The sequence below is a fragment of the Apium graveolens genome, chromosome 5 (genome assembly GCF_009905375.1).
Source record: "Apium graveolens cultivar Ventura chromosome 5, ASM990537v1, whole genome shotgun sequence".
Classification (NCBI taxonomy): domain Eukaryota; kingdom Viridiplantae; phylum Streptophyta; class Magnoliopsida; order Apiales; family Apiaceae; genus Apium; species Apium graveolens.
The window spans coordinates 27,661,404-27,677,274 of NC_133651.1; the positions used below are offsets into that span (position 1 = coordinate 27,661,404).

The 15,871-nt window shown below is 37.4% G+C and overlaps 1 protein-coding gene across 1 annotated transcript; it reads right to left on the reverse strand.

The window, feature by feature from the left end:
• Nucleotides 1-15,184: 15,184 nt before the first annotated feature.
• LOC141659933 (oleosin H2-like) lies at nt 15,185-15,625 on the reverse strand. Its single transcript, XM_074466873.1, has one exon. It carries the CDS (start codon nt 15,623-15,625, stop codon nt 15,185-15,187), a length of 441 nt encoding a protein of 146 aa, XP_074322974.1.
• Between the last annotated feature and the right edge of the window lie 246 nt (nt 15,626-15,871).

A 15,871-nucleotide genomic window follows, 5' to 3' on the forward strand; every position in this document is an offset into this window, starting at 1 on the left:
GTTACAGGTACTAGCAGCGAGCTAGTAGCGAAGAATACTGACTCGCAGCAAGCTTACAAGTCAAAAGATGCAAATCCAGAAGCTGATAAAGAAGCTGGAACATCTTCACCTATTGATGAAACTCTGGAACAGTTATCTAGTCTTACTCTGGACGGTCCAAGACAAAATCGGGCTACTGAAAAGCTTTAGAATATGTATGATGGAGAAGATTTTTCACCTATTTCTAAGAGAATTCGAACAAATGAGGAAGTCATAACACAATATTCTCTACCAAAGTCAACTAGAACAATGAAGAATCATCCTTCATAATTGATTATTGGTGATAGATCAGAACGGATCAAGACAAGAAAAGGTGCAGCAAACATTTATGCTTTTTCAATTTTTCTAGCTAAAGAGAAATCAAAGAATATTAATGAAGCTCTTAATGATGAAAATTAGATTATGCAATGCAAGAAGAACTCAATCAATTTGAAAGATGTGATGTTTGGGAACTTGTAAAACCACCTAAGGATGCTTATATTATTGGTACTAAATGGGTATTCAAGAACAAAGTTGATGAACTTGGCAATGTCAAAAAGCAAGACTTGTGCCAAAAGGATAAATCAACAAGAAGGCATTGATTTTGATCAAACTTATGCTCCTATTATAAGATTAAAATCTATCAAAATGTTACTTTCATTTACATGCTACAAGAAAATCAAGCTACACCAAATGTATGTAAATAGTGCTTTCTTAAATGGATTTCTTAAAGAGGAAGTTTATATCAAGCAACCTCCTGGATTTGAAAATAAGAAATATCCAAATTATATGTTTAAGTTAAAGAAAGTTTTATATGGATTAAGGTAAGCACCTCGTTCTTTGTATGAAAGGTTAAGTGAATTCTTAATCAAGAATGATTTCATTCGAGGTACTATTGGTCCTACTATATTTACTATGTTTAAAGGTAAAGATATCTTAGTTGTGCAAATATATGTTGATGATATTATATTTTCTACTACTAATAATTCTTTGTACGAGTGGTTTTCTAAGTGTATGCACAGTGAATTTGACATGAGCATAATGGGAGAGCTCAATTATTTCTTAGGCTTACAAATAAAGCGAACTCCTGAAGGCATATATATACATCAATCAAAGTACATTAGGAAATTACTCAAAAGATTTGGTTATTATAATATCAAGTCAAAATCAACACCGATGAGTTCTTTCCGCAAGCTGACAACCGATGAACAAGGTAAAGATGTTGATATTCGAACTTATAGAGGTATGATTGGAAGTTTATTATATCGTACACCTTCTAGAGTTGATATTATGTATAGTGTTTGTGTTTGTGCAAGATTTCAAGATAAACCAAAAGAGTCTCATTTGAATGTTGTTAAGAGAATATTCAAATATTTTGGTGGAACTATTAGTCTTGGTTCATTTTATCCTATCACAAATGCATTTGATCTTGTTGGGTATAGTGACGCAGATTATGTAGGTTGTCAAACAGATAGAAAGAGTACAAGTGGTGTATGTGCCTATTTAGGAAAAAAATTAGTCTTTTGGTTAAGCAATAAACAAACATCTATTGCTTTATCTACAACTAAGGGACAATATATAGCAGTTGGGAGTTGCTGCTCACAAATGCTTTCGATGAGACAAATTTTGGAATTTATTGTGGAAAACCTCCTATTTATTGTGACAACACAAGTACTATCAATATTTCTGAGAATCCAATAAATCACTCAATAACCAAGTATATTGATGTTAGGCGTCATATCTTGAGAGATAATATTGCAAAAGGTAAGGTCAAGCTCCTCTTTGTGGCTACTGATGTTCAAATTGCTGATATTTTCATAAAACCTTTGGAAGAAGAGCGTTTCAGCACGCTAAAAGTGGAATTGGGAATGTGCAATATTCAGTAAGCAAGCTTACAAGGTATAACTGGGTACTATCAGTTGTTGATATTTATTTGATCTTTTTGCATGACTTCCAAAATGTGGGTTAATTGGTCAATATTATGTGATTTCGATATGTCCGTTATGTGTTTGTATTTATGAACATCTGTCTAGTAAATTATGTCGAGGTTATTATATGATTGTTTAAATTTAAATTCACATATGTGTTTATTTAAATGTATTAATCTAGTTATATAGTAGTAGATTTGTTTTATGTTTTTTTGTGAGCTAAATGAGTTATTCTAGGAGTCTATCTAGTTTATTTAGTATTTATCCTAAAAATACTCCCTTTTAATCATGAAAAGAACATTAAAACAAACAATCATGACAAGTATTTTCACTTTCCACACACCTCTCTTAATCGGATCTAGGGTTTTCTCTATAGTATTTAACAAATATACTCTCCGTACAATTGCGAAGATCGGTTTGTGACTTACGATTAGGAAAAAGACTAGGGCGATTGCAAAGGGACAAGTTAGTGGTCATGATGATGTTACACCGTCGATATCTCGAAACAAATGAACGTTAATTAATGAAGAAGGGTCAGAAAATGAGGTTCATATAGTCCAGACTAAAAGCGGTGATGAAGGTTCGGGTATGCTCAAGACTACTCCTGATGGAAAAAGGCTGAAAGTTGAAGATTCGGTGTCAAAGGATCTTCCCATACAAAAAGTCATCTATGGTAAACTCGTTTCTGAAGATCTATTTTATTCTTGTGGGTTAATTAATATTTTCTCTGATTTAGGGTTTTATTCACTTTTGTTTAAAATGCCTAAACTGTGTTATCCAAAGTTGGTCAAGGCTTTTTACTCAAATCTGCATGTTGATCAGTCTGGTCACTATGTTTTTGTTGTGTCCAATGTGAGAATTACTCTGCCTTCACTGTCTTTTAAGTGTTATTCTTAAAATCCAAAACCCATCTTCTATGTTTATTTATAATAAGAGGGGTCCCAGGGATTTGGATGATTTTTCTGCTTTGGATTAATTAAAATTTGATAACTGGTGATTTTCATATTGAGTTGTTTGTTCCTCCTCCAACCTCACAAGTGACTCTTATGGCTCACTTGTTGTTCAAACTCTATATTGAAAACATCTGCCCTAGGTTAGGAACAAGGTCCAATTTATCTGCTCATGATGTGTTAGTTGTGGCTATATTTTTGTCTGGTTGGAAGTTTGATTTAGCTGATTTGATATTGAAAAATATGCTTGATGTGTTATCTGCAATGACTGGCACTGATTTGCCTTATGGCTTGTTATTGACAAGAGGTTCAAATGGTATGGAGTTGAATTAAGAGACAATGATTGTGTTACTGATTGGTTTGATGTGAAGACTCTTACTCAATCAAACTTAAAGTTTGATAAAGATGGTAAGCTGGTGCATGTGAAACCTGTCGTTGAAGAGAGTTCCTATGTTTCTTCGCAAATGCTGGAGTTCATAAAGGAGATGAAAGCAGGCTAGGATAAGATTCTCAAAGTTGTTAAAGCTGTTGCTCATGAGAACTAATGGCTGAGGCAGATGGTGACTGAAACTGGCACTTCTGCATCAGATCCTTTAAATAGATTAATCACCCATACTCCTAGATCTTGTGATATTGATATGGTCGATGTTGCAGCTCTTCTCAAGAAGGAACAAGCTAAGGAGTCAACTGTTGATAAGGACAAGAAGGATGAACCTGAGAAGACTGATGCTCAAACTTAATTTTAATGAACTTTTTTATGATTAAGAGGGAGCACTTAGGAAAGTTGATGTTTTAAAATTTGATGTTTTGTTTTGGTACTTATGATGGTTTTTGAACTTTGTGCTTATGTCGGATTGTTTGGTTGTTATTTGGATTAAGTTATTGATGGTTTGAACTTGGGGATTTAGTTCACCTTGGTAGTTGAAGTTGCTATTTATATTTAAAGACTTTCTTGTTGGTTTTTCTATAAATTCGTGCATCTTAGTCCTTTTTTCTGTTATGCTATAGTGTGTTATACTTTAATTATGAACAAGGGTTATATGACTTAGGGGGAGTATCAAGTACTTTTCTAAAGGTTTTGTAATCATCCAAAAGGGGGGAATTGATACCCTTATGATTTTGATGATCACACTGATAATAAACTTACAACTTATTCCAATGTTCAAATAGCAAGATGATTGCAATTTATATAATTGTTACTAACAATGTTTTGCAGATTTTAAACATTGTGATAAACGGGATCTATGAGCAAGCTAACTTTGTTTTGACAGATTTTTCAGTGAGCTTACAGTTACTGCCAGTAATATTTTAAGATTAACCAGAATTGCGGTTTTCAAAGAAATGATATAGGAAAGATTTTTGTGAGGACTCTAATATATATATTTAACGTGTTTAAATCTATTAGAGCTCATATGATAATTAAATTCTTTAATCAAAAATCATTTTCTATTTTCTAGGAAGTTGTTAATAAACGTTTTTATCCTAACAACTTTCTTATTGATTGGTATTTGAATTAAACTAAAGATAGATGCTTCCAAACTGTTTCTAATCTATCTTATCTTTACTTTAAATATATTTTAAGATTATCTTAATGTTCAAATAATAACCAACTAACTGTGAGACTAGGTCAAGATCGGAAAGGTTGATGCTTTTATTCGAAAGTTAACTTAGTCTATAAATATCATTGGGTATACTTGTTTTAAAGGTTGATCCACAAAGTATACACCATACCATTTGTAAAAATATAACTTTGCATTCATTGAATATTCTTACTCCTGAGTTCTAATTTATTCACGTATATCTATATACCTAGAGTTCATAGTTTTAGTTGTAATTTTAATTTAAACTTGTATTGTTCACGGTGTAAACATTTGTTGCTGAGTAATTGAACTTGGATAACAAGGGTTCATGGAGTTAGATTGTTAGAAAAGGCTATACAGGTTTGGTATAGGGCTTAGAGGGAAATTTATTCAAGGGAAAATGTGTTATCAACAAGCTTCTATCAGGAACAAGGGATGCATGGAGATATATTATTGACTTTTGTAATCGTATCATTTCGGTGATTAGTAATATATTCTCTTACCAAGTTGGTAAGTGAACACGACGCTGACCATTGGACATAGGGATCGAATCTGACTAAAACTCTCTGTGTTATTTACTTGCCGTTATTTGTTTTCTGTATAGCATATCGCATGTCACCTCACTGACATCGTATATTCAAATTTAACGGCAAGCTATCTGACAATTTGATAAATATCCGGTAACAATTTAAAATCAGTTTTAGTTAAGCACAACACATATTCACCCCTCTCTAGGTGTAACTTCACACACCTTGGATTAAAATTTAGGGTTCGATTTTGATTTCAAAATAAATAATATATAACATTTCCTTGTAGTTTCATATTTTAGAAAACAAGAACTTTAGAAATATAGTAAAAATGTAAAAACTGGGTGACTTTGGACGTTTTAGTAGATACTATTTTCATGTAGCCTCGAAAAAAAATCACGTATTATGTTAATGAACATTACATGCTCACCTTATTTAATTTTTGAAATTTTATATAAATTTCAGAGTAGTGGCTGCGGGTTACCTACGATAAAAAAACATTACATGCTCAACAAACACTTTTAAGCAAAATAACTCCAACATATTAACTATTAAGCATAAAAAAACCAGGAACCTAATATTTGTCTTAATTTTTTCTCAAACAAACATGTATCACAACTCATAAGTCATCTATATTTATATTATAATAGACAAAACTTAAAAATTTGGTAGTCGGTTAATACTTGATGAAATTATTTATTTGTTTTTACTTAATTAATTTATTATAATTACATAGTTATCTTATATAATATTATCGTTAAAAATTATGAAACTCATGAAACAAAGTTATATATAACCTAATACAGTAGGGCCTGCAGGAGACGGTTTTTGGTAGATATTGACGGTATTTGGGCTAATACAAAATAATAAATAATACTGACAATATCAAAATAATTATATTATTGAATCACGTTAAAAAAAATTTATTAAAAGATAATTCGTTAATCGATATAATAAAATTGGGCTAAAAATAAAATATTACTTAATCTTTTAACAACTATAATTTATATAATATTAATATAAAAATAAAATTATAACAATTATTTAAAATAACCATGTATCGCACATGTTTTAGGCTAGTACTCATTATTTACTGCTTAATAGAAAGTTAAAAACCATAAAAATCCGCGTTATGTATACTTGTGTCCATTGACCTGTCAATTAATCGTGTTCGGATCGGATCGACCTAAATCCGTATCCATATCCATTTAATTTTTAGGATTCGGATCGGATCCGGCCCAAATTTTTTATAGGCCGCTCGACATTCAGATCTGTTCAGATCACAGATTTCAGAATGAATATTCGCTCTATTTATGTATATTTACTTTTTAACGTAACTTATTACAAGAGCTATTATAAATTAAAAACATATCAAAAAATAAAAATACCATTAGATTGTATAGTATTTGATTTTAAGAATGAAGAAAAATGATGTGGAATGGTTATCTAATTTGAGATTGGGGTGATACGCGACTGAAAAGTTAAAAGAATTAGGGTATAATATATAAATAGACTGAATGATAGTACATATGGCTCCTACAAGGACTGGGTCCGGACTCTTAACTTCTTCCAGTCCCGCATACCACAAGTCTTGACTACCTAGTCCTGGCGACCCAATCTTTGGAAGCCTCAACACGTGAGCCACGGACCAAACACATGATAGGGACAACTGTCATTGATCAATCATGAGAACAACTATGGCACGTTCCAGGAGATTCTAAGAACATTCCTCAACTATTCTCATCCTGACACGTGTAAGGCATTCACCCCAGCCAGGTATCCTCCGCTCCTAGAACCAACGACTACGATGCAAAGGTACCAACCCCTAAACCCTATCCTTGGGCTATAAATAGGCCAAGGAGGAAAGGTTTTGGGGTTAATCACTGTATCACACTCATATACACACAGCCACCTTGCATTCCTCTCTATCTTCATATTAAAAGCGAGTTCTTACTCTCATACCGGAGGCGCCGCGGGACCCAAACCCCCCTTTTGGTGTTATTTTGTAGGATCCCCACGACAGCTACACCACCACCACGGCGAAGGATCCAGGCTTGACGTCGAAGGAGCATCCCCGCCACCAGGAGTTATCATTTGGCGCTAGAAGGAGGGGCTCTCCATCCTTGGGTCTCGGTGCCCCTGGATTCACCTTCATCAGCAAGCTCTTTATAGTGTCCATTTCTTTAACTTGTAAGAACCCAAACAACCAAACTCTCTCATAAATATGAATGTTCTATATTTAAGCCACATTTATGTGTGCTCATTATTTGAGGCCACATTTGTGTGAACCCCGTTTCGTTGATTTAAGCCACTTTTGTGTGTGCTATTGATAGTTTCGATTGTTTTAGAACCCTGAATTTCCTTTGTTCGCATATTGCCTTTTTGTTATAAGACTCAGCTGCACTCATCCTACTATATTGTTAACTAGTCCCAGAAAATTTTCGGAACTAGTCCCAGAAAGTTGTTTGTTGTTGTTCTGGATAGTTTTCGTTATTTTCAAAAGCAACCTTAGATCGATTTTTTAGTTGAAATTTTTTTGTTGTTGTTGTTAGTATGTTTGAGATAATGGTAAGAGCAGGAAAACATACTTCTGGGAGACCCTCTACTAGTACACGGGTCCAGGAGCCGGACTACTCTTAGGCTCAAGATCCGGGAGCCGGCCGAGAAACACTCCAAGAGAAACCATTGCAACATATTCTTGTCCTGGAGAGAGTGGTAAACACCCGGGGACGTCGGGAGCCTTATTGAGCTGAACATATACAAGTACACTAACGTCCCAGTGGCTGAGAAACATATCGCCAACCTCACCAGTAATGAGCTAGCTGAAGCAATCTGGCTCTATAGGCAAGAGCAATCCCGGATCCAGGAAGAAGCCGAACTAGAGGAGGAACCGGAGGAGTCCGGAGACTCCTAGCAATATAAGAGATCAGTATTTGACCGCATTGGAGCTAAGGGGAAGAAGAACCAAAGGGATCAGGGAAATAAGAAAGAAACAGAAGTAACCAGGAAGAAGAAGTTGGAGGAAATGAGAGAGCAAATAAGGAGAGAGGAAGAAGAAAAACTAGAACTCAAGATTCAGAAAATGATATAGCTAGAAGAAGAGAAGCTACTAGCCAAGTCCAGGACTAAGAGGACCCAGGAGCCTGGACTCTGAATGTAGACGGATCTTCAATAAGTGAAAGATCAGGAGTCGGACTCGTCCTTAAGAACCCCGACGACTTCATGATCCAAACTACTATATCCTTCGGCTTCTCGACAATAAACAACCAAACAGAGTATGAAGCATTGGTCGCGGGACTGAAGCTCTCCATGACCCTCATAGTCCAAGACTTAAAAATCTACAACATTCCCATATCATTGTTAAACAGACAAACGGAAAGTACATAGCAAAAGATCCAATATTAGCCAAATATCAAGCTCTAGTTCCGAGCTACCTGGCCATGATCCCCCGAAACCAAGTCCTACAAATCTGTAGAGAAGAAAATGCAGAGACCGATGCCCTTTCCAAGTTGGTTCAGATTTCATCAGACTTGGACTACTCTATTTACTTTGAAGAATTGTAAAGGCCAACAATAAAAATCGAAGAAGTCCTGGAGATAGATAACACAACTAACTGGATGACTCTTTTTATCAACAATTTAGAAAAGGGAGAGCTCCTAGAAGACAAAGGAAAGGATCAAAGATTAAAAGCCAAAGCAGCCAAATTCTTTCTTTAAGAAGGACTACTCTACCGACGGACTTTCTCCCCCCCATCCTAAAATGTATCGGCCCGGCGGAAATTGATTATTGTTTAATGGGAGTTCATGAAGTAATATGCAGAGATCATATGTTCGTGAGAGCCCTGGCTCATAAGATCATAAGACAAGGCTATTATTGGCCCACTATTTATCACGACACAGTAGAGTTCGTGAAAAAATGCAAACAATTTCAACTCTTCACCAACCAGGATTTTGTAAGGCAAAAAGCAATCCTCGTCCGGGGACATGCTTGACCCTGGACTAGCATAATGATTTTATACTTAGAAAAAAATTTCTAAGGCAAAAAGCAATCCTAGTCCGGGGCCATGCTTGAACGCGGACTAACATAATGATCTTTTACTTAGAAATATTTTTTCCAAGGCAAAAAACAATCCTAGTCCGGGGCCATGCTTGAACCTGGACTAGCACAATGATTTTATACTTAGAAAAAATTTTCTAAGGCAAAAAACAATCCTAGACCGGGGCCATGCTTGAACTTAGACTAGCAACATGATCTTATACTTAGAAAAAACTTTTTAAGGCAAAAAGCAATCGTAATCCGGGGTCATGCTTGAACCCGGACAAGCACAATGATCTTATACTTAGAAATATTTTTTTTAAGGCAAAAAACAATCCTAGTCCGGGGTCATGCTTGAACCTGGACTACCACAATGATCTTATACTTGGAAAAAAAATCTAAGGCAAAAAGCAACACATTTTTCTCCCTCAACCCGGATTCGGGGCAATAAACCAGCACATTTTTCTCAAAGCAACCAAATTTTCTCTACTTAGACTTGGGTTGGTCTTTACACGCCCAATCCGGATTAGGGGCAAGAAGGCAACATTTTTTTCTCTCAAGGCAGCACAATTCTCCATCCTTCGATCCGGATTGGTATATAAATCATTGACCTGGACTGGGGGCAAGAAGCAGAAAAAATTCTCAAGGCAACATTTTTCTCAAACATACCCAACCTGGATTGGGGCAACAAAGCATCAAGTTTTCTTCTCGAACCAGTACAACTCTCCATCTTTGAATCCATATTAGCTTTACATACCCAAACCGTATTGGGGGGGAAAAGGCAACAAAATGATAGGATATAAACAGCCTAGCCTAGGGATGAAACCGGATCTAGTCTAAGGCTACTTGGGTCCAGCAACACCCCGTCCAGCAACACCTGGGTCCAGAAACACCCAGGGCCAGGAACACCCGGGTCCAGCAACACCCCCGTCCAGCAACACTTAGGTCCAGCAACACCCGGGTCCAGCAACAACACCTAGGTCTAGAAACACCTGGGTCCAGTAACAACATCTAGGTCTAGCAACACCTTGGTCCAGCAACACCCGGGTCCGGAAATAACATCTAGGTCCCGCAACACCTAGGTCCCGCAACATCTAGGTCTAGCAACACCTTGGTCCAGCAACTACATCTAGGTCCCGCAACACCTGGGTCCAAAAACACACAGGTGCAGGACCACCTAGGTCCAGCAACACACGGTCCAGCAACAACACCTAGGTCCAATAACACCTTGGGCCAGCAACACCCGGGTCCAGCAACAACACCTAGGTCCCGCAACATTCCGGGTCCAGGAACACCCCTGTCCAGCAACACCCGAGTCCAGCAACAACACCTAGGTCTACCAACACCTTGGTCCAGCAACACCCGGGTTCAGTAAAAATATCCAGGTCCCGCAACACCTAGGTCCAGCAACATCCCGGTCCAGCAACAACACCTAGGTCGCGCAACACCCTAATCCAGCAACACCCGGGTCCAGCAACACCCGGGTCCAGGGATACCGAGGTCGAGGAATGCCCGGGTCTAGCAACAATACCTAGGTCCAGCGACATCTAGGTCCAACAACACCCCGTTCCAGCAACACCCGAGTCCAGCAACGCCCGAGTCCAGCAACACTTGGATCCGACAACAACTCAAATTCTCCAACACAAGTCCGTCTTGGTTTACTCTAACACAATTCGGACTGGGGGCAAGGAAAGCTCAAATTCTTCTAAAGTCAATCTACATTAGTCTGGCTTGGCCTACCTCAACACAATCCAGATTGGGGGCAAGGAAAGCTCAAATTCTTCCAAAGCCAATCTACCTTAGTCCGGCTTGACCTACCTCAACAGAATTCGGCCAGGGGGCAAGGAAAGCTCAAATTCTCCCAAAGCCAATCTACCTTAGTCCGGCTTGGCCTGCCCCAATACAATCCAGACTAGAGGCAAGGAAAGCTCAAATTCTTCTAAATTCAATCTACCTTAGTTCGGCTTGGCCTACCTCAACACAATCCGGATTAGGGGGCAAGAAAAGCTCAAATTCTTCTAAAGCCAATCTACCTTAGTCCGGCCCGGCCTACCGCAACACAATCCAGACTGAGGGCAATGAAAGCTCAAATTTGCCTCACAAGCAACAAACTACAAACATTACTGACCTTACTCCCCCATCCAGAAAATCTGCATAAGGGAGTGGGGGGCACATGATAGTACATATGGCTCCCACAAGGACTGGGTCCGAACTCCTAACTTTTTCCAGTCCCACATACCACTAGTCCAAACTACTAAGTCCCGGCGGCCCAATCTTTGGAAGCCTCAACACATGAGCCACGTGACTAAGCACATGATAGGGACAACTGTCATTGATCAATCATGAGAACAACCAGGGCACGTGCCATGAGTTTCTAAGAACATTCCTCAACCATTCTCATTCTGACACGTGTAAGGCATCCACCCCAGCTAGGTGTCCTCCGCTCCTAAAACCAACGACTACGATGCAAAGGTACTAACCCCTAAACCCTAACCTTGGGCTATAAATAGCCCAAGGAGGAAAGATTTTGGGGTTAATCACTCTCTCACACTCATATACACACACAGCTACCTTGCATTCCTCTCTATCTTCATCTTCCCCAAAAGCGAGTTCTTACTCTCACACCGGAGGCGCCGCGGGACCCAAACCCCCCTTCCAGTGTTGTTTTGTAGGAACCCCACGACAACTACACAACCACTGCGGCGAAGGATCCAGGCACGACGTCGAAGGACCGCCGCCAGGAGTTATTACTGAACACTAGAGATTGGACGGAATGAAGAATAGACAATGGACATTTTGTAACACCGCCAAATCCGGGGTCGGGGATCCGGGTTGTCACGAGTTCCATTTTCCTTAATAACACCCAATCTTAATACACAATCAACTACTCTGTACTGTGACCCCACAATAAACACACACACCACAAGTTATAGTCTCAGAGATGAATATCCAAAAATAATCACAAGTCGTTTTATTCCACAATTATATGTCAATACACCTTAAAAGGTTTCTGAATAAATTTACATTTCTTTGCCATTATTACAATTCATAATTATACATAAGTCTGGTACATCATAAGTTGAAAGCCTAGCCTATTGGTAGTTCCTACCTCAGCTACAGCGACATCAACGCCTATAGGAAACTGCGGAACGTTTCCTAATCGCTTGCGAATCGGGAGCTTGGTCCTGTTCATCTTTTCTATCTGTTGTTGTGTGATGAAAGAAGAAAGCAAGGGTGAGCAGCAAGCCCACCGAAATAATATGTATAATAATTTACAATATATGAGCATTCTCATAGTACTCAAGAAAGTCTTGGTTAAGAAGAAATGAACCAAGTTGATATCTTAATGCGATGAATTCGCAAAATATTCAGTATATATATACCATATCACATGCTACAATATATCGCAAGAATTTGCTAATAACAAATATGCATTTATCGCAAGATCATGCATATACACATATACATCACAACAACAGTTATAACGGGTAGAAAACTTGCCTGAGCGACTGGGGGTTACGAATGGCTCGGGACGAGTCTGGTAACCTATAAACAACAAGTAAGTTGGAATTAAACCAAAGTCACTTGTAAATCTATACATTAACCAGCTTAGATTCTAACGCTCGCTTTGCGCTTACTGATTCTCTTAAGTCACTCGAGTACCCTCGGCTCCACCATTTTTAATAATTTAACCATTACGAGTTTTAAGGCAATTCCTTCGCGGGTGTCTTACCAACTGCCTATTACACCTTACATAAATGTTTCATACTTCAATTAGTCCTTTAAGGTCTTTAACCTATGTTTCAAAGTAAGGCGAGGGGTAAGGGTTCGTTCGCGAAACGTCGTTACTTAAAACGGCCGTTTCTCCTAAACCGTTCATCGGAATCAAACGAACCACATATCAAAACGAAGCTCGTAACATGAACTATCTAAACATGGCAATGGTCAAAACCTAGCAATGAGTTCAAGGGTTCTGATGTTAAGAACAAAAACAGTCTACGGTAAATCGGGCATTACGACGACTATGTTTACGCGATTTCCCAATTTTATACCCTTCCAATTCAACCCATAATCAAGCTACAATCACATCCCAATCCAAACTCCATCCATACCACATCCTAATAGCCCCAATCAATTCAATATTAACATTTATACTTATGCTTAAGCTTGAATTTAACTATACTTAAGTTCTTTTAACCAAAACAACAAGATTCACCATCCATTTCACTACCACTCCAACCCAAATTCTAAACCAACAAGCATTAAGCTACTATATCACCATAACAACTAGAATCATCCTATTTAACAAAGTAAAGCTAGGGTTTGGAGATGATATACCTTCCTTGAAGTGGTGTGAGTAGCTAGGAAGCCTTAAGAAGTCTTGAGATGACTTGGGGATGCTTGGATCTTAAAGGAAAAACAAGAAAATCAAGTTAAAATTCTTGAAGTCACTATTCATTGTCTTCTTCATTGATTTCTTGAAGAAGATTGTGAATGATTTGGAGGCTTAAACTCATAGAATAGCCATAACTATGCATAAGGAATACTAGGGAATTATCTTACCAATTTAGGAAGCCTTGAACTTGAATTTTGAAAATTGTTTTCTTTGAAAATGGCAAAAGCCGAGAGCAAAGGGAGGATGAAGGAGAATTTTGTGTTTTTGTTTTGATGAAAATGAATATTTGCTTGGTTGGTTGAATTAGTTTTGTTTTGTTTTAGGTCAATTACCCATTTACCCTTGATTTTGTGTGGTTAATATTCCACCACATTTCCTTCTCTCTTATGTCATGCTTGCATCACTTTGTGATGTCATCACCCCTCCTTTGTCCTCTTTCTATTGGTTGGATGACACCATCCTCTCTTATCCCTTTGATTAACTTCCTAATTGTTTGCCTAATGACCGCTGATCTGTTATATGGTTCGCTTAACTTTCGTTTTCGTTTATTGTTTGAGGGATCATACCCGGGATCTTATTACTTAGGTTCCCTTAACCTTTCTCAATATATTATATTCATTTTATGATCCTCTCTTATAATCCTTTAATTTAAATCATTTTTATCCTGTTACCTTTTACTCAATTTTTTCCGTATCTAGTGGATTTCCGGGAAAAACCAAAGTGTTCGGAATTGGATTTTGACGATCTTTACATACACTTATATACCATATAGAGTACTAATAAAATCTCAGAATATCCATAACAGAACCCCTACATAGTGTGACATGAAAAGTTTTCTCATTCAGCTAAAACACTATTCATAACGGTTACAAAAAATTCAAAATTTTGGGGTTATTACACATTTACTGAGGATAAAATTTCTAATTTAAATATAGTAAAAAAAATAATTATCATTATATATATATAAACCGGGTCAGGTTATTAACGAATCTGATTGGCCTAAATTCATATCTGTTCCATTTGTAATTGGATTTTTCTTATCGGGTCAGATCGAATCCTAAATTGGATTTTTAATAGGTCTATCAATATTCATTAAAATAGTCTCAGATGGGATCAGATTTTCACTCCATTAACCTGGCTACGTGTGCAGAAATCAAAATGTTCTTTGAAAAAAAATGTTAAAATTTTTTTTTTTGGGATTTACCCGGAGCTGGAGGCGGATGCAAAGCATCATGTTTGCCTATGATTGTTGGAGCGGCCCATTAGTTTACCAGGTGATCCCTTTTGTTGTGCATACATAATTATTTCTTTTTGACAAATGTTATGCATAATTTAAATAATGATATAATATAAAAAAAAATTGGATAAACACACCTGCAACAGTCAAGTTGTATTTTATTTATTCGGTTGATTAGTCCAATTTTTTGGTCAATTTTAATTTTCGTTTCAATTTTTACATCCTTAAGACCCCCTTTAAATTTTTTTTTTGAAGGGGACACCTTTATCATTCCATAAACATTAAAATATAAACTTCCATCTGAATTACATTCCTAAAAGTCTCTGGTTTAATGTTTCTTCATAAAAATAAAAAGTCTTACAAGAAAAATACATCATATAAATATAAGCACACACATTTCTTTTATTATAGTTAAATAAACACATTACATGCAAGTTTGTAACAGATTTAAGTCCAGTTAAACAGCCCACAGCCCAAAGACAATAATCACAGATCCAGCTAAAATCCAGTTCTTCAAGCCCTGCCAGCTACATCCTGAGTCTTGTGGCCCACATCACGAGCTCTATGACCAACATATCCAGCCATGCCTTGCGCTCTCTGCTTAGCCATCTCCGCCGCATCATATCCCTGTCCCTGCCTGAAGTATTTAACTAACCACGCCAACGAAGAAAGCGCAGTGATCCCAAACGCACCAGAAGTTAAAAACCCTGTGACAGCCAACCCTAGAGCCAACACAGCTGGGACCAAAACAGGACTAAATATCACAAACAAGGGGGTCGCAACAGCTAGTCCAATGATAGTTCCTGTTAGAATAATGCCTGATATAAGGAGAAGAAGGCCTCCGAGAGGGAAGAGTGTGATGATGGTCATGATTTGTGAACCGGATATGTTTTTGGTGGTTTGATGGGGCTCGTGTTGGTGCTGATAGTAGGGCTGTTGTTGTTGATCGGCCATGGAGATTATTACCTAGTAAGGTAGGGTTTTGAGTTAGAGATTTGTTTTGTTTTTGGGTTGCAATTTGAGGTTTTGGGGCAGGGGAATTAAAGTGAAGGAGATGTTGCCACGTTGAGAGTAGGGTGACAGATGTAAGTACCTTGTTTTGCATGCTAGAAATGATGTTTCCAAATTGACTTCAGTGTATCTTTATTTTAATTTTATTAAATTGTCTAGAGTACCCAGGGCTATTTTTAATAGCGGATT

Coding starts and splice junctions, on each gene's coding strand:
- LOC141659933 (XM_074466873.1), bottom strand. CDS start 15,625: ATGGCCGATCAACAACAACAGCCCTACTATCAGCACCAACACGAGCCC.